Source organism: Falco rusticolus, chromosome 8 (genome assembly GCF_015220075.1).
Source record: "Falco rusticolus isolate bFalRus1 chromosome 8, bFalRus1.pri, whole genome shotgun sequence".
NCBI lineage: Eukaryota > Metazoa > Chordata > Aves > Falconiformes > Falconidae > Falco > Falco rusticolus.
This window is the reverse complement of record NC_051194.1, coordinates 42,950,167-42,971,166: the sequence shown is the minus strand read 5'-3', so window position 1 is coordinate 42,971,166 and position 21,000 is coordinate 42,950,167. Positions and strand designations below refer to the sequence as shown.

Genomic DNA, 21,000 nt, shown 5'->3' with positions numbered 1-21,000 from the left:
CCATGCATACATATGGATGTTTTTGTGTGCCTGTAATAGACAGGCCTTCACATATGGCATCAACCTGTACAGGCTATTCCAACACAGACAGAAAGGGAATCATTGCTCCAACTAGCACAAATCCAAATACAAGGAAAAATGCTCAGATGGCACAGACAGAAAGAAGACCTTTAAGGTGAAGGAGTAGTATTGGTAGCTGAGCAGCCTAACCACTGGAGAGTTTTGGAAGGTATCTTGAAAAAAGAAGAGGTTAAAGGAAGAGTAATGAGGCAGCTTTGCAGATATTTGTGTCTCCCTAAATGAGATTGGGAATCTTCTTCAAAAGCACAATGTTGATGTAAATTTTAAATTTGAACAATGGCATTAACATCTAAAAAATGGAATTTGAAATAATGAAGAAAAACTGCAAAGACGCTTTGAGAGGAAACCAGTCATCTGTTTTTCTGAGAATTTATACAGCAGGATAACATAGCCTAAGCAACTAGTTAGAAAATCACCCTGGATATAGGCAGGTTTTGTTTGGTAAGGCCAAAGAAATTTTCCTTCTTTGTAAGCATGATGGGAAACAAAACTGTTTGACAGTGATAACCTTGTGGATGGCTAAGAAAGACTGTATCTTAGATATGTGTGGGGAGGGGGGAAAGTACAGTAAGATTTAGACAGTTGGACTCCAAAACTTAAATGAAGACATCTGACACGTAAGAGTCAGATTTATCATGGCTGCTAGTAGCACAGACACCGCCAAGCTCAGTAGCCCTTAGGCGGGAGTTGCTAGCCTTTCATCTCCCAAGCTGCTGTGATAAGCACTGTCATGGCTTAACCCCAGCCAGCAGCTGAGCACCACGCAGCCCCCCCGGTGGGACAGGGGGGTGAATTGGAAAAGTGAGAAAAGTCGTGGGTTGAGATAAAGACAGTTTAATAGGTAAAGCAAAAGCCACATGCACAGACAAAGCAAGCCAAGGAATTTTTTCACCACTGCCCATGGGCAGGCAGGTGTTCAGCCATCTCCAGGAAAGCCGGGTTCCGTCACGTGTAACAGTTACTTGGGAAGACAAATGCCATCACTCCGAATGTCCACCCTCTTTCTCCTTCTTCCCCCAGCTTTATATACTGAGTATGACATCACATGGTATGGAATATCCCTTTGGCTAGTTTGGGTCAGCTGTCCCAGCTGTGTCCCCTCCCAATTCCCTGTGCTCCTCCAACCCTTTCGCTGGCAGGGCTTGAGAAACCGAAAGTCCTTGACTTAGCATGAACATTACTTAGCAACAACTGAAACCATGGTATGTTATCAACGTTATTCTCACACCAAATCCAGAATGTAGTGCTGCACCAGCTACTAAGAAGAAAATTAACTCTATCCCAGCTGAAACCAGGACAGTACTCTGACTCAGATGAACTGCTCCCCCTGGAAATTGAAAACACACCAGCAATGGCAGTGGAAGGAAGTCTGAAATAATTAAAACTTGGGTCAATTGGACTGCATATATGGTCAATAGGATGTTTCTGAAGGGAGCCTGGAGACCAAAATAGCTACAGCTGTCCATGCTGCCTGCTTCCAGCAGGGCCCATGTGGTCTGGACAGCTCAGGTGCTGTTCTGAAAAGGTAGTCTTCAAAGGTGTGTAAACCCGTTTACTGCAATGTGAACACATCTTGGCTGTCTGCTCTTGAGCGCACAAGAACAAGAGTAACTCAAGAGAGGTATCTTCCTAGAAAAGCTCAGAGATCTGCTGCTGCAAACTTGGAGATTTGCAAGCCTCCCTAATCCAGGAGGACTTTCTATAACAGGCAATATGGACAGGTTCCTATCATCTCAGGAGCAGCTTGTGATGGAACGCAGTTTTAGCTGCACACTGTCAAATGTAGTACAGGTGTAGCCTGAGAAAAATGGGTAGTAAAATTAAACAGAACTTGAGATTTATCAGCAGCAGTATGAAGTTTTACCTGCTCATATTTCAAAACAGGCATCTTAAGATTTGGTACTGTATTATATTGTGCATCTTAACTGAGGTCCTGTCATTGTAGGGGACACAGTCAGTAAGCAGACAGGCTGTGTAAGGTACCCAGTCACAGTCTTATGCTTAGGCCATCTGTTATATGTGAGATCATTGTGTTCTCACTGGAAAAATATATCTTGCTCCACACTCTCATCTGTCTTTAACTGTCTTTTATGGTGGTAAGGGTTTTGATCTCGACCTTTTTCAGTTTTGGAATATTTTGGATACACTCACTTTGGATACCCACTTGCTGGCTTGCTCCAAGCTTCTGCGGTCAACCCGTAATTCACCCAAGAGCTGCCTCATCACCAGGCCCAGCAGAGAGCCTGACTTCACAATCACGTACCTGAACACCCAGCCCCAATCCGACCAAGCCCAAAACACTCCCCACGCAGCGCCCTGCTTCCAGGAAGCCCAGCTGCCTGGGAAGGCTGGAGAGGACATGGAGGGAGGGAGCATACTTGCCTTCATTCTCACCCCCTAGGACCCGTTTACTTAAGGACAGTGTTAAGTTCAAGGCCCTCATGGGCTTGCCAGAAAAGTGAAAAGATTTCATAGAGGAAGAAAGTTTGAGCAAGAAAAGTAAAGACAGGCAGGCAGAGGAAAACTTTTGATTACACTTTCATACATTTTTTTTCATGTTTTTCTCCAGGCTGACTCCCTGACCCCATCCTCAACCTTTCCCACTTTGCGAATCACTGTTTCATAGCAATTATTTCTAATGACATTGTGTGTTGTATGACATTACATGCCATAATGTGAAAAGCATTTTACCATCCCACAACCTGAAATATGAAAAAAAATTTGCACTATAAGTGACAAAAGACCTCCGTCATGATGAATTTATAAACACTCTACAAAATTTTTAATAAGTACTTATTGGATGATGGATGATATATGTATATATGTATATATATATGTATATTTACGACCTCCGTCATGATGAATTTATAAACACTCTACAAAATTTTTAATAAGTACTTATTGGATGATGGATGATATATGTATATATGTATATATATATGTATATTTACGACCTCCGTCATGATGAATTTATAAACACTCTACAAAATTTTTAATAAGTACTTATTGGATGGTGGATGATATATGTATATATGTATATATATATGTATATTTACTTTTTTGCTATAGTACTTTTATTAATTTATTATTATATTATAATAAATTATTAATTTATTAATAAAATTAATAAATATACCTCTAACTCGTATTTCTTTTTTATGCATTAGTCCTACAGCACTGAAATACCAAAGTGTGTTCAGAAAAAGAAACTGCATTTTTTAGCACATATGAAAGTCAGATGGTAACATTTCAGTATGTAAAAGAATGCTAAAGGGAAGTATTCTTTCAGGTTAATGTGCTTCTAAGGTAAGACAAAAGGGTATGAGTTGAAGTTACATGTTTACCTAGCACTGATCAGAATTATTCTTCAAGATATAAATCAAATATATCAATTAAGTAATAGGACTTACCTGCTTGACCGAGGTCTCTAGCATGCTTTGAGAACAGCTTCGATAGAATTAAGAGTTCATCTCATTACAAACTTACAACTTGATGCAATTTTAAACCATAGAGAAAACCAATAATTTTAAGACTAATAAATACGGAAAACTGGATACACAGGCATAACAAACCAACTCCTACTCAAAACTGCTAAGACCTGAACATTTTTCTGTATCTATGCTTTTCATAGGCCTTTTCCTCAAAAACAAATTAAGATTTGTTTGATGTCATTCCCACCTACAAATATTGTCCACAATTTGCCCTTTACCTTGTAATCAATGTAACCTTATCATTTCTAAGCTTCTGAATTGTGCAGGTTTCCCTCAGACTTAAATGTCCTTCAATTCCTTGGAGCCATGACCTCTGCGTTGAGTTGATCTCTTCTCTGACAACGTTCATTGTTCACATACTAAAGACTTGCTTTTCATAACTGGTTATTCTTATCTTTATGTAGTGCACTTGTTTCTATTGTTGTGCCCTCTCTCAAACTCATTTACAAACAGGTTTAAAAAATGAAGTTTCCTCTTTTGGCTGCTCACTGTAAGCTTTTTTATACAAATACATGTAGGCTGTGTATGTGACACCTGCAGAAACATCACTCAGCTCTCAGAGTCCGGCAGGGAGTAGTGCCCTCTCTTCAGATGCGTTGGTCAGACCAGAAGGGTGATGTGCTGAGGAATGCCTCTGCATCATTCCTCAGCTGGCTGTACTGCAAATCAATACCTGACTCTGGGAGTCTGAGTGGCTAAAGCTTTCTTTCATCTAGTAGGGCTAGAACTAGCTTTCACACTGGGTCTGCTATTAGCAGAGTAAAGAGTTATGGGACAACAATGACTAATCTTATCATTTATCTTCAAACTATTCAAGATATTGCCCTGGATACCCAATGCCAAGATACCGGAAGATATTATAAATCACTACTATAAACTAAAAATTACTATTTAGAAAAAGTGTTCCAAAACACTTTAACCTCTATTACAACATTAAAAATGACAATTTAGAACAGCAATAAGAAGCTCCAATAAAAAATTGAAGAGTACTTTCAGTCATTAAACAGACAAATGTGTGGTTTTGAATAAGAATAGCTTCAAGTACTTTAGTCACCAATCACAAATCCTTTAAAATGGGTAAACTGTTATTCCCTTATCAGAAGAGCTGAGGTTGAAAGAGATGTGGTTTGCTGTTAGTCAGATCTGCCATTATTTACTGTGGTTTTCACTATACCATATTGCTTCTCCTCTTTGAGTTCTCATCATAGAGGTGGATCCATGTGAACAGATTCACATGATACAGACCATGTCATTTCAGTTTCAATTCAAGATAGAATGCAAGAAAGAAACCTTTAAAATTATTAAATATTTTATTACTTCATTAGTTTCTTTAACAAAGTTTAGCTGCACATTTGATGGGCACTGAATGATATTTATATGAACTGCAGATCTCAAGCCTCTTTCCTTTTTATATTTCTGTACCTATATCTGAGAATGGTCTCTTTGCAAAATAATCACTAAATGTGTACTGTAATTACATTTCTAACCACATATCTTAGTACTATATCAGATAAAGTATATGTCACTTGGTTTTTAGTAGATGATCTGGTCTTCAAGAAAGTACCAGAAGTGGCTAAGAACTTAAATTACAGAGTGTTGCTGTAAAATTTGTTATAATTTATGCTATTTTTAAGTATATAGCTATGTTTCAGAAATTTCTGATTAATGGTTTTCTGTTTTCAGATATCACATGGTACCCCTTAGTTCTGCTGTCTTTTGACTTTGCTGTTGCCTGCAATATACATTTTGTCTGTTTACTCAGTACAATTAATAACATTAAGTTCATTGATTTCTAAATGTTCTGGGCTGCTAAATGCTTAAAGTCTCTGAACATAATATATTCTTACTTATGTTAAATAAGCACATTTCTTTAATTTTTCATCTTGACCAACCATAGGATTAAAAAACCCAGAAAACTCACAAATCCCAATACCACTAGATTTCATAGTCTATAATTTTATGACTTCTAGGTTTTGACTGGATCACCTATTATATCTTTACATTCCTATATTTTCAAAAATCAAATTAACACCCTGAACATTTATTGTAGGGTTAGAATATAAAATATTAAATGACTGGAAACTCACCAGCACCTCAAAAAAAAATAATAGTGAAATCTTTGCTTTTACATAAAAGTAAGTGTGGCTATCAGTCTTCATTCAATAGCTTTCAAACCACTGCTTCTGCAGAAACATTAATTCCCAGGCCCTGCCTTTCTTTGCAGATCTGAAGCTTTTTACAGTAAGGCATCGCTCAAAGGCTGTGGCAGAGGCAGCACGTTCTGCTGCTGCTGCTTGTAGTCAACCATTTCATAGCAAAAACTCTTTCATTGTTTCTAGGAATTGTCACAATTTTTTTGCCCTTTATACAACCGAAAATACCGTAAGTATCATGAAGGACCTTTTTAGATCTCAAAACAAACTAAAAGCTGGAGGAAATAAATGAGAATAAAAAAAACTTACTGAAATAAATCTTGAGAAATGGGTGGGGTATCTTTCATACACAAAGCCCAGTTCAGCTAGGTCTTCTAAATCCAACTGTGATCATTTGCAATGATACATTACAGTTTATTATTCTGTGATACTTCTTTCTTTTTATGCTTAAACCTTTATAATTATAAATATTATGTTTTAATTTATGCTTTCTGGGCTAAGATGTTCCATGGCTACACAAAATGCTCTTACAAGTTATGAAGTATCTATGTGAAACTTTAGGTGGACACTAGAGCTCACCAAGGCTATTGATCTGAGTTCAAGCTTCTTGCAAATCCCCTGACATCTTCTGGAAGTGAACGTAGCATTTAGATTTAAGCATATGGATAATATAAAGAAATCAGCTTTCTAAAGTTTAGAGTTTTGTAGAACTGTAGCTCTATGTGTATGCTAAGATACTCCTAACCAAACTCTCCCAAAACTCTTGTCACTGTTATGAAAGCATGAAGAATATGAAAGCTAACAGTAAACCAGAAGCATATTCAGCTGTAGAGAAATAGCACAAGGGCAGAAATGGGTGGATGGGCAGGTAAATACACCTGTGACACATCCACACAGGAGGTGAACATACCTTTTTTACTTTTAACTCATTTTTAGCAATTCTTTCTGTGGAGTTGCCAGCTGGGTCACCCCACAGCCAGCTTCCAGGCTGCCCCACAGGGTAGCGGTGCAAGCAAAGAGCAAATCTGACCTTTAGCCTTAGTCTTAGCATCGCTTCAGTAAAACAGTAGAGATGTAATCATGGGATTACAGTTGGCGTGTTTGTAAATGGGAGATGATGAAGAAAAATCATTTTGGTAAGTGGCATGATAACTAAATAGCAAATTGGTGGATGGATTTTGATGAGTTGGTGGGGATGACCTGGTGCAGGAAGTGGGAATAATAAAAACAAGAGGTTCTCCTTGACCATTTTGAGAAAAGCCTTGTGTGAGTGACAGCTTAAATGACTCAGACCGTATCCAAAGATTAAGCTAAGAGTTACTAAGAAATTCAGAGCAGTAGTAATGAAGGAGGGTTTAGAAGTTTTACTTTTGGTTTTATCTCTTTTAGTCTGTTCAGAGTAAAACGTAACTGTATCAAAGACTTCTGCAAAGTCTTTGTGTTGCTTGCTTCAAATGCTGCTTTTCTGAATCATGTGCTTCAGCTGCTGCCTCTCTAAGTGGTGAGCTGCACACCAGTGCTGGAAGTTTGAAGCTTTGTGATAAATCTCCTAAGACACAATGAGTATGGGATTATGCACTGGTGCTGAGATTTTAGGGAGGCCACTGAGCCATAGGTGGTGTTTGTAGGAAAGGCAGCCTTTGCCTAGCAGGATGTGGCAGAGAGACTTACCCAGCCAACATGTAACCTACGGGGAGTACCATCACCTCAATAGCAAAAGAAAACAGAGATATGGAAAGCAGCATAATGTGCTTGCTTGCTTGAGTACTAGCAGCAGTAAGTCATGGATGTTAGTGTAAATTAATTTCTCTAATAATCAATAGAGTAAATTAACTGTGCAACTATACTATGTCTAGGGCACAATGCATCAGGGCTTGAGCACTGTCATGTCTTAGGACTACTATCATATATAGCCATGCCTGGACACAAGACTGAGACATAGTGGCCTCATCAGTGTCCAATTAATGAGAACATTCCAAAGTGACATTTGACTAACATTGTTAATTCAAATTTTGTTGTAAATCTGTTCAAAAGTTGTTCAGGAAATAGGTGGGAGTTGTTTACTTTTTTTTTACTTTTTGACCAGGTCTGTGTTTTGGAAGAAGTTTCTTTACAGCAGTGATGTGACATTTTTTATTCCTTGTAAAACATTTTGAGAGCTATCTGTATATATAAAATAGTTTTTGAAGTTAAACAAAGTTGTGTCTGCAAGAACAGATATTAATTATGCAATTGTAAAGAGAAATCATTAATCTTGTAGTAATAAGCCATTTCTCACATATTATTAGCAAATTATTAAAAAGTTGGAAGCAGCCTACTAAGAAATAGCAGAATCCTCTCACTGTTGATAAAAATGGTTGCTCGTCTGTGAGTTCAGAATCAGAAAAAGGGCAGAGGGATATGAGGGGAGAACCATAGATGTGCTGCTTAGCAGGATCAGAAGCGGCCAGTAAAAAAGGATACATTGCCTTGCACACATAAACAGCAATGAAAATGCCATGTGTTTACAGGCATGTGTTACATGTTGCATATGTAACATGACTTTAGCATATAGCATACAAATTATTTTGACAAACACTTGATTCACATGTAGCCCCTGTAATTGTTGCATCTCATAAAATCTAAGAAAGGCTAACGGCTGCAGGGAGGGGTGATGGACATAGGAGCTACACAGAAGTCACAGTGGCCATAGCGCTTTCTAGGCTGCAGGGTTGGTTTGTGTCCGGAGCATCTCCTGCTCCTGGAGCACACCTTCCTTTCAGAGACAATTTGTGAGATGGATCCCTCACTTTGGGTGCTGCACTGCACTGACTTAGCATATGATAGCCTGCTTCTAAAACGGAACAGATGGGACTGGCGACTGCCTCCTCTATGCACCGTGCACAAGCACGTGCTGAAACACGCCTTGAGTGCACAGTGAGTGAAAGTAAGGAGGTAAAGTATTGAAACTTGTCTCTAGTATTTCATTGGAGAAAGCTGAAACTCAGCTCTTCTACCTTTCATATGATGTCTGGATTTCCTGTGCAGTACAAAAAGTATTTACAGGCTCCTACGGCGTGGGAATTTTTGTCACTTCATAATAGTCCCATCATTTTTGCTTGTAAACCAGCAATTCTTCTGATTTCCATAATTACTGTTGATTTTTTTCCTGTGATCTTGTGTGTTAAATATGTTCCTGTTGTCCCTACATCTGCTTTTTTGATTCAGGGGAACCTCAAGAGTGTAATCAGTACTTGCTGTTCTATCTGTTTGCAAGAAAACTAGTAATGTAACTGTTCAGAAAGTTTTGAAAATATAAAAATTTCTGTCATTACATCTTTAAGGCTTCTGGCCCTTCCGCTGATCATGTGAGAGAGCAAGTACCAGAATGCTGTTAACAGAGTTAGGTTAAGTAACCCACAAAATCAATAATTTGGCAATTATAATTTAGTAACTTTTTGGTATGGAGAAGTCTCTGGGTTTGTTAGCTCTGCAAATTTGACATTGTTCCAGGATATGGAGCAATCTGTTTTCCATCAGCTTTTATTTCTTGTTTCCCAGGTGTGATAATATGTCAAAACCAGAACTTAAATCTTGGCTTGAATTCAGTTTTACCTTAATGTAAAAGGAATCAGTAGTGTTATATAATTTACACTGCATAGCCTACATTGCTTTGTTTATATTTTTAACCAAAGAAAGCTGCTGTTATGTTTGCTAAGGTAAATGGAAACAGATGTTTCAGGCATTGCTTAAGAAAATCAGTCTTGAATTAATAATGTAGATTGCCAATAGAAGGGATCCCTGCTCTGATCAAATGAAAGAAAGCAGAAAGATTGCTACTCTGTACTGCAGTCATTTGCTGCACAAGACACACTGCAGGAGCACAGTAAGCATGGAATTCATTCAGCTTGGTAGCAGTCCAGTAGTTCTAACCTATTAAATGTATTTGCTCAGTTGGAGTAGTAATGCAGATGCATTGTGACTTGTCCCATTAAAATATTTTTTTCTTTCTATAGAACTGCATAACTATTTTTTTTTTTTTCAGTTTTCTAAAATTGAAATTACTTGGTTGCAGTTAATGGACGTAAACTTACAAAGCAGTAAGCAGAAGCAAGCTATCTTTAACTAAAGCAAAGACTAGTAGCTATATCTTAGTTTAGAGATATGTTAGTTAAATGTAAAAATATGCGAATAGCAATGTCAGCAATGTTTATGTATATATAATTAATAGTGACGAATACTATGCTGTGTCCACATCATATGGTTTTCTGATTTCTGCTAATAAAGAAAGACTAAGAATCTACATATTAGGAGTGAAAAAAGCTGCAGCCACACAAAAGTCTGCTTTAACTGCAGAGAATAACAGTTCCTAGTACAGATAGCTCACAGGGAGCGTTCTTGTTTTCCCAGCATGGGGGTTTTGCTTGGTTAGTTATTTTGTTTGGGGAAGGCTGGCTTGTTTTATTTTGGTTTATTTTTCAAAACTGACTCGTCTATTCTCTTCCTGAATCAATGAATTAATTTGGAGTGAAAACTAGAACTAAACCTTCTTTTCCCATAGGTATTCCTAAATTTTTTCTTCTCAGCTATGAGTACAACTCTGATGATTTTCAACTGACTCTTCTCAAGTGAATTTATTAGATATAATAGAGAAATAGCTCTAGGAGCAGGCATCAGAAACCATGATTGCCTTCCCAAACAAAAGCTTACCATTAAGATGCCAAGTGCATGTTTTCTTATGGTCTTGCTTTCTATCACGTTAATCTTGATTTCATTCTTACATAGTGACAGCAGAGCACTGCAAAGACAGATCAGATGGTCTGTTGCCTGTGGTGGTGTAAGAGTTTTGCGATTGATGGAAAAACGTGGCTTTGAATTCCCTGGAACTGATGAGGAAGTTTAGCATAGATACTCATGTAATGAGATGTAAGCTAAGCATTGTACAACAGCATGGATATCATAGACATTAGCTGAATTTCCTGTCTTTGTGTGTTCTGCTTTCTGGCTGTTGTGCAGCCTAGACTGGGGCACCAAACTGCCTTCCTAAATCACATAGTTAGCTGTGGCTGTTTGCAACTCTGTGGCAAACTAAATGGTCATCCTCTCCCCCCATCACTCCCCTTCTGTGACTCTTCCCCTGTGCCAGTAACCTTGCTGTGTATCAGGTTAGGTAATGGAAGTGTCTAGCTACAAAGCATAGACTTTCACTTGAGCTATTATAAACTATTTAATTGCTTCCAGTATTTCAGATAATTCATTTATAGCTCAGTGCATATGTATGTCCCCTATTCTGATGTCTGCAGTTTTAAGGCACCTACATTTTATTTAAAATTAATGTGCATTCAATAAACACAGTTAGCCAGGTCCAGGTAATCTAATGCTAGCCAGTGTCTGTTCTCAGATCTGCATTACCCATGCTGAGAGGGAACATCAAGAAGATGGTGAGAAAAGATACACAAGAATCTTATTATTGGGCTGGTAATATGCATGTTTCCCTTGTAAAGCTGTCTATGAGAATTAAATTTGATTTTGTATATGAGCTACAGGGAGTCATAAAAAGTTACATACTCCCAATACTCTAATCTGATTTCTATTCTTCTGCCAAGTGCGTTCCTTTGGGTATGCTCCCTACCTTTGCTACCTGTAGTAGCCCTAAAATAGAGATAAACAGGCCAGATAGAGGCTTGGTTCTGTGAAGAAAGGAACAGGGGTTTCTCCATAGCTAAGGCCTCACATACAAAAGTGCAGTAACTGGCCATACCTTCCTTCCCCTCCTCCCACAAATCCACACTTTGAGGAAGGTAATTTATATTTATTCTGTATTCTGAAGACAAAAATCATAACAAGTAGTTGATAAATCAAAAATGATGAGAAACCATGACAATAAACATTGAGTAATGCAACAGAGATTTGGGCTCTGTGACTTTACATGTAGATTCACTGATTTACCTTTATTTTGTAGTAGCCGTGGTCTGTTAGTTGTGCCTTGAATCAGCCAGGCATATCACTCATAATTCGCAATAACTAGTTGGTCTCTTTATAAAAATGAAGTTACCAATGTTATATCACTGCATCTCTATAGAGCACTTCAAAATATTAATGCTACTGTTTACTATTCTGATGCTTTTTCAGAATAGTGAGATGCATGATTTTTAATAGAACTGATCTGTTAATTTATGCCAAAATCAAAACCATGATGTGTATCACAGGGCGAAGGCAACGTGAAGGGCAAAGATTAAATTCTGCTTGCTTTAGCAGAATTCTCTTGCCTGAGTTTTGCCTTAGCAATCAGTTTCACAGTGCTGTGAAGTACAAGGAAACAGCAAGTCTGTACAGACATTTAAAAATGCCTTCCTGAAATTCAAAGGGAAATCAACCAGGCAGTGCAAACAATTCAGTTTCATTTGCTAATTTCTTAATATTTGATTCAAGGTAATGTCATTTTTATTTTCTATTAGTTGTGGAAGGTGACTTCCTACATCACCAAGTGTAACAAATCATATTTTGTGGTGTATGTAATGAAGATTCCTGTAAGTCATTAATTCTGCAAGTAGCAGCACAAAAGAACGTGCAGTGTATTTGTTGAAAGATTCATGCACATTCCCTTTTGCATTCATCTTTCCACTTCATATTGGATGCACATTCACATCCAGCAAACCAGAGCTGCACAATCTCAGATTGCATCATGTAGCAGTGTACAAATCTAGTCTCAATGGCCTTTCAACAAACTGAGAAACTGGAAAATAATAAATAAAAAAAAGTGGGACAGGGGAGGCATAAATATTAATTCACCACCACTTTCAACATATGCAAAGTTTTACCTACAGAAGTAAAAAGCATAAATTATTCTCTAGTTATTCTCTAGAGCATATTCTTCAGTTCATTCCTGTCACATATTTATCTCTGTATGACATGACTAGGCCATCAGGAGAGCAAAAATACCATTCTGGTCTATTCATTGTGTCTGTACATTAGAAACATATCTACATCACTCAGCATCTGCAGTGTTAACCATAGAAGAAATTGAACATCTGTGTAGTATGCTGTAGAAAAAATGGCATATTTCTGTATCGGGGGAAAAAAAAAAAAAAGCTCTAGCTTTTTTGAAGTTAATCATATTTCTATGCTAACTGAGTAAAGTTAAATGCTGGCTGATATCAAAACTTATATTGTTGAGAATCTTGGCACTTGAAGGATGGAGAAAGAGGCAGGAAAAAGACGGGTTTAGACATCAGGTTTGATTTCAGTATCTGGATATAGAGGTGATCATGGAAGGCTTTATATAGGTATGTAGATGAAAGTATAAAGCGGAACCAGACCAGCTGTACCACGAGCATCGATGGAACTCGTCTGTTAATAGGAAATTCCTAGCACATAGGGTTCAATGGAACTTCAGCATCTCAATATTCAGTATATTCTGTGGCAAACAAAAGCTAAATCTTACTTCATAGGTGTTGTCACAGAAAAACAAACATCAAAGCAGGTTACAGTTTTAGATTTAAGCATATGGATAATATAAAGAAATTAGCTTTCTAAAGTTTAGAGTTTTGTAGAACTGTAGTTCTACATGTATACTAAGGTACTCCTAACCAAACTCTCCAAAAACTCTTATCACCATTTGTTACAAAGGCATCCAGAACATGAAAGCTAATGGTAAACCAGATCCTTGTCGGGTTAGGAAATAATCTTATTGTTTAAACCTGTCTCTTTTTCAGACTTGTGTATCATTTAATTGACTTCTTCAAAAGCTAGTATGCAATGATATGGAATCATTGTTAGGCAAGGCACCATCTCTCCATCTATTTGTCAAAATTCCTCCTTATTTTGCCTAGAAAATTTATTTAGGTGAAATCTGAAGACTAGAAATTTGCAGAAACTGTGCATATTTGACAGCTTGAATTATTTGCCATGTGTAGATTTACAGCTGCTCAAGATGTACAGTAGATCACATCCATCAGGGAAATGCTGAACCAATTGCCTGTATATTGCCCAGATGGTTAGTGTGCACATAGCTAGTCCAGTGTGGTTCTGGATGCTTCAGACTCAATATGTGTGGGCAGAACAACTGTGCATTGTGCAATTACACAGATGCAGCTGAGTAACTTATTCTGCAAGTGGTTTACAGGTGGTCCATCCACACAGAGTATATTGAGTGTACTCTAGAATTATCTGGCTTACAACAATGTATACTGCAAAGTATATATGAATGTATTTTGCCTCAGCAATTTCAGAAGAAGCACAACGATTCTATTCTCAAATGTTCTGAGTACCTTATTTTCAATAATTTGTAGTGTTTTATGTACTGATACACTGCTTATAAGACAGTCACACAAGCACAACTGGAGATGAAGAGGAAAAAAAAAATCTCATTCACTCCAGAAGGAGAGTAGGAAAAGTTTAGCAAGAAATCCATATTTTGTGTTTTCTTAAATTCTTTCCTCTGTTGAATTACCAGTGCTGTGCTAAAAGAAAAGGATCGTGTAAGCAATCTGTAGTTATTCAATTAATATTTAATAAATCACTTGATAAAAACAGAAGGATATCAATTGGTTAACTGGCCTGGTATCAATTGTTATCCATACCCTACACAGATAAGTGAGAATAGATTAAACAACTATAATAAAAGCAATACAAATCTATCAGTTAACCACTGTAATATGAGAGGCGAAAGTGATTTGGGATTAAGACTGTAGTGAATTCTGCAGGTATTTAATATTTACTTTTAAATTTATAGAAGGCTTGTATTTGCAATTCTGAAGATTTATAATCATTGAAATGCATGAAGAAAAGGAAAATGTATCTGGAATGTCATCCTCTAATCTGCTAAATAGAGGATAGAAAGTATTTAATCTTCATCAAGCCTCCTGAACCGTTGTAAGTACAGCCTACTTGGATTTAGATACATCTAGAGGTGTATATCTGGCTAGCGCCAAGTACATTTCACAGACCTGAGATCGTTCTAGCATTAATTATAGAGAAATTATGTAAAGTTCCTTTCTACAGAAAAAATACAGGGTTTGTTAGAAAAGCCCACAGCATTTGCTGGTTTTCACCTCAGTATGCAAACACAGTAGCTGAATCCAATGTTTTTGCAAGGTAGCTAATGGCTATGAAGCAGCTCGCCTCTGTGCACCTGCAGGCAAATCCCGCAGGCTTTCCTCCTTGTTCCAGCACCAGCTGGAGACACTCAGAGGAACAAAAAGGTGATCCTGACTGAGCACCATCGCGTTTCAGGACTCGTCTGTGCTGACCGCTCCCTGGCTGTCCATTCCCTGTCTCCCCAGAACATGAGGTGGCCCTTGCTGTTGCCCAGCACCTCTCCCACTGCACCACGGCTTGTGTGACCTGCTGTGCCCTCGATGGCCACCACGGCGGGGGACACCCAGTGCTGGGTGCAGCAGAGTTTTGGACAACGAAGGGAATTTTCAAAGGAAAAATGGCAAAGGGGAAAGCCAGCTTCCTGGGTCTCACCAGGAGGAGAGGGAAAAGCAGACACGGCTGTGCAGCCGCACTTGCCGGTGTCCGTGGGGATTGTGCCTGCGCTGGGAGAGGAAGGCCTTGTCCCTTCCTTTGCCAAATCAGCTGAGCAGAGCAGAGAGCCAGGCTGCCTCTCCTGGGTCTCTGTATCTCACTGAAGCCCACGGAGCAAGTAGTGTCACCTACAGCTGTGGCTCCCAGGATATTTGAATAGTGGCTCAGTGAGATAGTTTCCCAAATCATGGTGCCACTTGCAGGGATCAGTTTGGGGATCAGCAAGGTCAGCAGTGTGGTTGGTAGATTTTTTCCCCTTCTTTCTCAACATCCGCAAGGTGTGATTGAACATCAAGAAATAAAGCCCAAGTGTACAAAGTGAGATCATAACTGTTCAGTAGTTAAGAGACGGACAATTCAATTCCCGGGAGCAAACAGAACCACAACGTGGGGAGCTGGGGGCTCGCTGGGGGATGCCCTCTGTGTGGAGGAAGACAAGATTTTAAATCCTTGTTGGTTGAAGTACACTTTCTTATATCCTTTTTCCACCTAATGGAGAAAGAACAGGGTAATTCTGTTTACTTTTAGGATTAGAAAGAAGGGAAAACATTAGAGAACTGGTTTTGGCATGAGTCTGCGTTCTGCATGGGTGAACATTGTGTGTATTGGTAGGTGGTTAGCTTCCTTTAATTTTTTTACTGTGACAAATCTGCCACCTTGATTCTTTAGAAGTAATTCCTCTGATTCTGGATGATGATTCTGTATATCTGAGTGAAATATGGTTTTTTAGTTTTTCCAAGAAATCAAGAAAAATTGGCTTATAGAGCCCATAACCACTTAGCCGCCTCTTTCTTATTTTATCTACTATATTCCACTACTCAATAAGTAACTGTGATTAAGGTGTTTCTGCTCACCCTGGCATTAATGATACAGGGGGTTGGTGGTTTATTACTTAATATATTTTAGTGACTTTATTTTTAATTTCCCAGCTATGTTTTTCTTTCTTCTCCCTTTTATTTCTCATCTAATTTCTTCTTCTCCTTATTGACTTTTCCTTAGTAGAAAGTTTAACCCTATCTGTATTTGCTTCCCTTCCTGCTACTTTCAGAGTATTCTGTTCTTCCACCTACTTTTCTTTGTTTTATCTCTGCATTTTTATACTGCTAATCTTCCAGTCTTCCTATTTTTTCCTTTTCATATTCTTTGCTTTCTCCCTTAATTCTTTCTACATTCATTTACAGTCTCCCCTTGTTTCCATTTTTTGTTCTATTTTCCTCATCTTTTTCAGCTTCTTTCCATAAATCCTGGTTTTGTTCATACTTTTTGATTTGTTTTAATATGTTTTTCCCCCAACCATCTCTTGTATTCTTACTTCTTTGTCTTTCCATATCTCTAGCTTTTTTCATTAAGTATGACCTGCATGGACCCTTAAGCTTCCTGGAAGGTTGACTGATCATTTTGCAAGGACCCCAGCAGTGGGTGGAGACTGCAAATATCTCTTTGCATTCAGGTTGCATTCAGGCATGAGGGATATATGTGCTATTGTGTGCCCAAATATGCATTTCATCTCTATGTCTGATGTCATCAGAAAATTATGCAGCAGTGTGAAAGATGCCAGATACGCAGTTTTAACAGGACTTTTTTCCCCCATTGGGTTTATTTTCTCCATTGCAATACATAAACAAGCACATAATATACTCTGGAAGAATACTTCCAGAATTATCCAGTTACCAGGTATTGAGTAAAGAACCAGATACATAGTAACAGTTAACTTGAAATAAAGATAGGCATTTTTTTCTCTATTATCTAGAATAACTACCCGTACAAAAACTTACTTGGAACAACTACTTTACTGCCTCATAATACACAGAGTTGATTTTTATTTGTTTAATAGAAATTCTCATTCTACACTACTTGTTTTCTGATACTTTTGCTGAACTCAGTGGAAATTTCTGCAAATTAGCTCTGATGAACTACGCTATTTATAGTTACCAATATAATCCTCATTGATTCCAGAAGAGTGTGAGATGATTTTAAGATAATTAGAGTTATGAAGAAAGAATGTATCTGATTGTTCTTAAGTATCATGCTTTTGATTTTTTGGCGTAAAAGACCTAGAGTTGAGAAATTATTGCAGTTAATATAACTAGCATAAGAACCGCACAAGTGCCTCTTACAAAGGTCGAATCACCAACTAAACTGCTTATTTTATCTATCTTTACATAATTTTCAATGTTGTGTATTTGAACATTCCAACACAGCAAACCCAAAAGCATTTAAAAATAAATGCTATATCTGTCTTGGTGATTTTAACATGTTTAAATTTTATTTTCTGCTTTCTTTTAGTATTTTCCTATGCAGAAGAATAAATGGTAATTAAAATGTGCAGGATGAAAAGATGGAGCAGTCAGTGCTTGTACCACCAGGACCAGACAGCTTCCAATACTTCACTAGAGAGTCTCTCGCAGCTATTGAACAACGCATTGCTGCAGAAAAAGCTAAGAATTCTAAACAAGATCGTAAAGACAATGATGATGAAAATGGGCCAAAGCCAAACAGTGACTTGGAGGCAGGAAAAACACTTCCATTTATATATGGTGACATACCTCCAGGAATGGTGTCTGAGCCCTTGGAAGACATGGACCCATATTACATCAATAAAAAAGTGAGTCTAATATCAATGTTGTCCATATGCCAGTGTTTGGAGTGCTTTATCATGTTCATTTAATTTTCATGGAGTGTGTCATATAGCTTGTTACTTCAGCCTGTTAATTTGCAACCATGTAGGAAACTGTCATTCTAATAGTGTGGAAACAACTGAGCATTGCCAAAAGGACTGGGTGTACAAGAGCAGAAAATGTTTGATGCCAGTGATACATGTACATGCTGCCTTCCAGAAAGTTAGTAGATACATATTTACTATCTTCTAGTTATAAAAAGTTGATTTAGCTAATATATGTTTTAAGAACACATTTTCCCTTGCGTACCCTTTTGCACACTGGTCTTCCTGCTTTACATAAGGAGGAATTTTGCAATAATATTATTTTTAGAATTAAATTAATAAATGTGACATTATGACTGATTGTATAATGTGGTTGTACAATGGATGTAGCAAAGGGTAAATAAGCAGTGTCAAAATCCAGGCTTCTATTCAACTCACTGCTGTCTCAGTCATTCACAAAGTGCCCACTGTCCTCTATGGTACAGGATAGAATCCATCATCCTTAATGGTTACTAACCTTTCATCCTTTTCTTTTAGTTTACATCAAAATTTATTCCTTTGATATCATTGAATTAATATCAAAGCTGAAACATAGTATGTTGTCTTTCATTATAAGCAATGTATATACAAATATGTATACATAATAGATGACATTTCAAACTTTAAAAAAGTGAATATATATATTGAAAGTGATACACCAACACGTTGCACTTTCTCTAAGGTTCTTCAGGTTTAAAACAGACAGCATGAACCAATACATGGTACATTCTGTTCCCAGAAATCTGCTTTGACAGCAGATTCTTAGGAAATGTATAGAATCAATAGAGAAACAAAAAGTAGAAAATATCATAAAGAGAGTGTAAAACTGATTTAGAAGTTTCTGGTGGAACTGGCCTTGAAAAACCCTGGAATCCTTTCAGGATGATTCTGTCAAGCAGCCCATATGCAGCAGCAAAGGTTCACTATTTATAGTGATAGCTGGGGTGGTACTTAATTATTAGATACTGTGATTATGAAAGCTATCAATATCAATACAGGAGTTATTTTGATTTTCACAAAGTGCTCTGTTCTAAGTGTCTTAGCTTGCAGAGTTTTATGTGATTTATGAGCCCTATTTTGACAAGAAAGAAGATACTATGTGAAAGAACAATATTTTTATCTTTATTATTTGATGCCTCTGAAAGAGCCTTTATCTGCCATTCACAGTGTATGAAGATTTATCTTTAAATCACAGTTCTACTTTTACAAAGATAAAAGATGCGTTTCTGTAAAAGCAGGCCTTGTAGAGTACTGTACTAATTGTGTCTGTTTATGATACAACATCACATACAATTATATCCCTGCTGGCCCACAGCTCATCCTGGACCTTTACAGCTGTATCAGTTGGTCTTGGCTCTCTTACTGTGAGAACAGGTACATGACAGGTATAACCTACAGGTACACTTCCAGAGCCCTAAGAAATGGGAGACCCTTTCAGTCCCTTCATGGATGGAGCTGCAAACTTTCTACATCAGCCAGGTCTGATGACAGAGGCAAGAAACAGAGTGAAACCAGCTGAACATATTCAGCAAAGTTTCTGTACCATTTCAAAGGAAGAATCCTTTATTTGTACGCTAAATAACTTTTATGGGCAAATCACATACCCGCTGGGATTCTCTTCTTTCTGCTGAAGTCCACACATCCCTTCTATGCACGTGCTTTAGTCTTCTACAGGACAGAAATAGAAACACCCTTGTCAGTCAAAGACAAGACAAAAATTTCTCATGCTCTACAATTTTCTCTGTTTTTTCTTCCTTCAGGAGAAGGGAAATAGACTTTCCTAACAGAAATGCAACACCTATTTCAATTTTACATCAGTAATTTGACTTTAAAATATCTAATTCCTAGATTTTCTTATCTAGCTGTATGCAAATTCTGGAAATACTTTTATCTTGTTTCACTTGTCTTTTGACAATATTGGTAGCAGTTGATGGTCTTGCAAGTCTCAGAAGGAGAAATAGTTTGAAAAAAGCCTGAAGAAGAAGGAAACATCTCTAGGAAGATGTGAAGGACTCTTAATGCTCAATGCATTTACCTCTGTACCATTTAACATTTCAACTTTCTCAATATCCCCCTCTGAATTCCACCTTGTAAAGCCAAGGAGTCAGCCAGCTCACCCTTTCCCAATGTAACACTCTGACAATTGCTGCATGATGGTTAGTTTTTATATTTCTGCCTGAGGAAGCATCTAACTGAAATGATATAGATCTAGTGAAAAACACTGGAATGAAAGAAAATTCTTATTTTGCAAGGAAGGGTTAGGACAAGTGTACAGGTTAGCAGACGCCATTGTTGCTTCAGAGATCTGTGAAGATTTCTTCATAAAGTACACTTGATTCATCGACATGAACTATCAGTTTGGCTTCCAAACTTTCAAATAGGGAACAGAAATGGGCATCTACAGCACTGGTCAAATAATACCAATGAACCTGGTCACAGTTTTTATTCAAAAAAATCTGTACAAGAATTACAGGAATAACTTTCTTACTCCAAATTTGGGTCATGAGTGAAATCATCCATCATTAGCCTCATACGCAAGTATGGCATACTATTTGTTGAGGGTTTTTTCCTATTTTTGCTGCCAGACTGAGCAAGTTCACTGTATTTTTGCATGTGCTGCATGTTGAAGTGTCATCTAGAGTGTTCTTTATTTCATCTTTGGGACTATTTTTCTAAGCAATAGATTTTTGCATGCCATGATTTGATACGGTTTATTGCAGAATAAGACAGGAATAAATAAATGTATTGAGCTGGTATGAGAGCCTTAATTTGTGGATAAGGTTAGCCCAGAGATGAAAAGTTAAAAATGGGAAAATCTGCTACAAAACCAAAACCAGATATATGTGCTAGTTTTAGGGCTTTTTAACTGTGCTTCTATGCAAGACCTACAACCAAAGAAGACGTAATAATGTCCAATGTTAATCTGAAGTTTAAAGGAAAAGGAAAAAATTGACAGTGTTTGACAACAGAACAGCCCATTATAGCAAGTTTACTATATTTAGTAAATATTTTTTTACACTGATAGTATTATTGGTTTACACTGTATCATGGATAGCCTGAATGG

At 37.5% G+C, this 21,000-nt stretch overlaps 1 protein-coding gene across 1 annotated transcript in view; it reads left to right on the top strand.

The window, feature by feature from the left end:
• Nucleotides 1-21,000, top strand: part of SCN1A (sodium voltage-gated channel alpha subunit 1) — a 103,471-nt gene that overhangs the window by 15,441 nt on the left and 67,030 nt on the right. The window contains exon 3 of the mRNA XM_037398341.1: nt 17,522-17,840. Within this exon, the coding sequence (XP_037254238.1) occupies nt 17,574-17,840 (267 nt within the window). The 5' untranslated portion in view covers nt 17,522-17,573. The remainder of the gene's footprint in view (nt 1-17,521; nt 17,841-21,000) is intronic.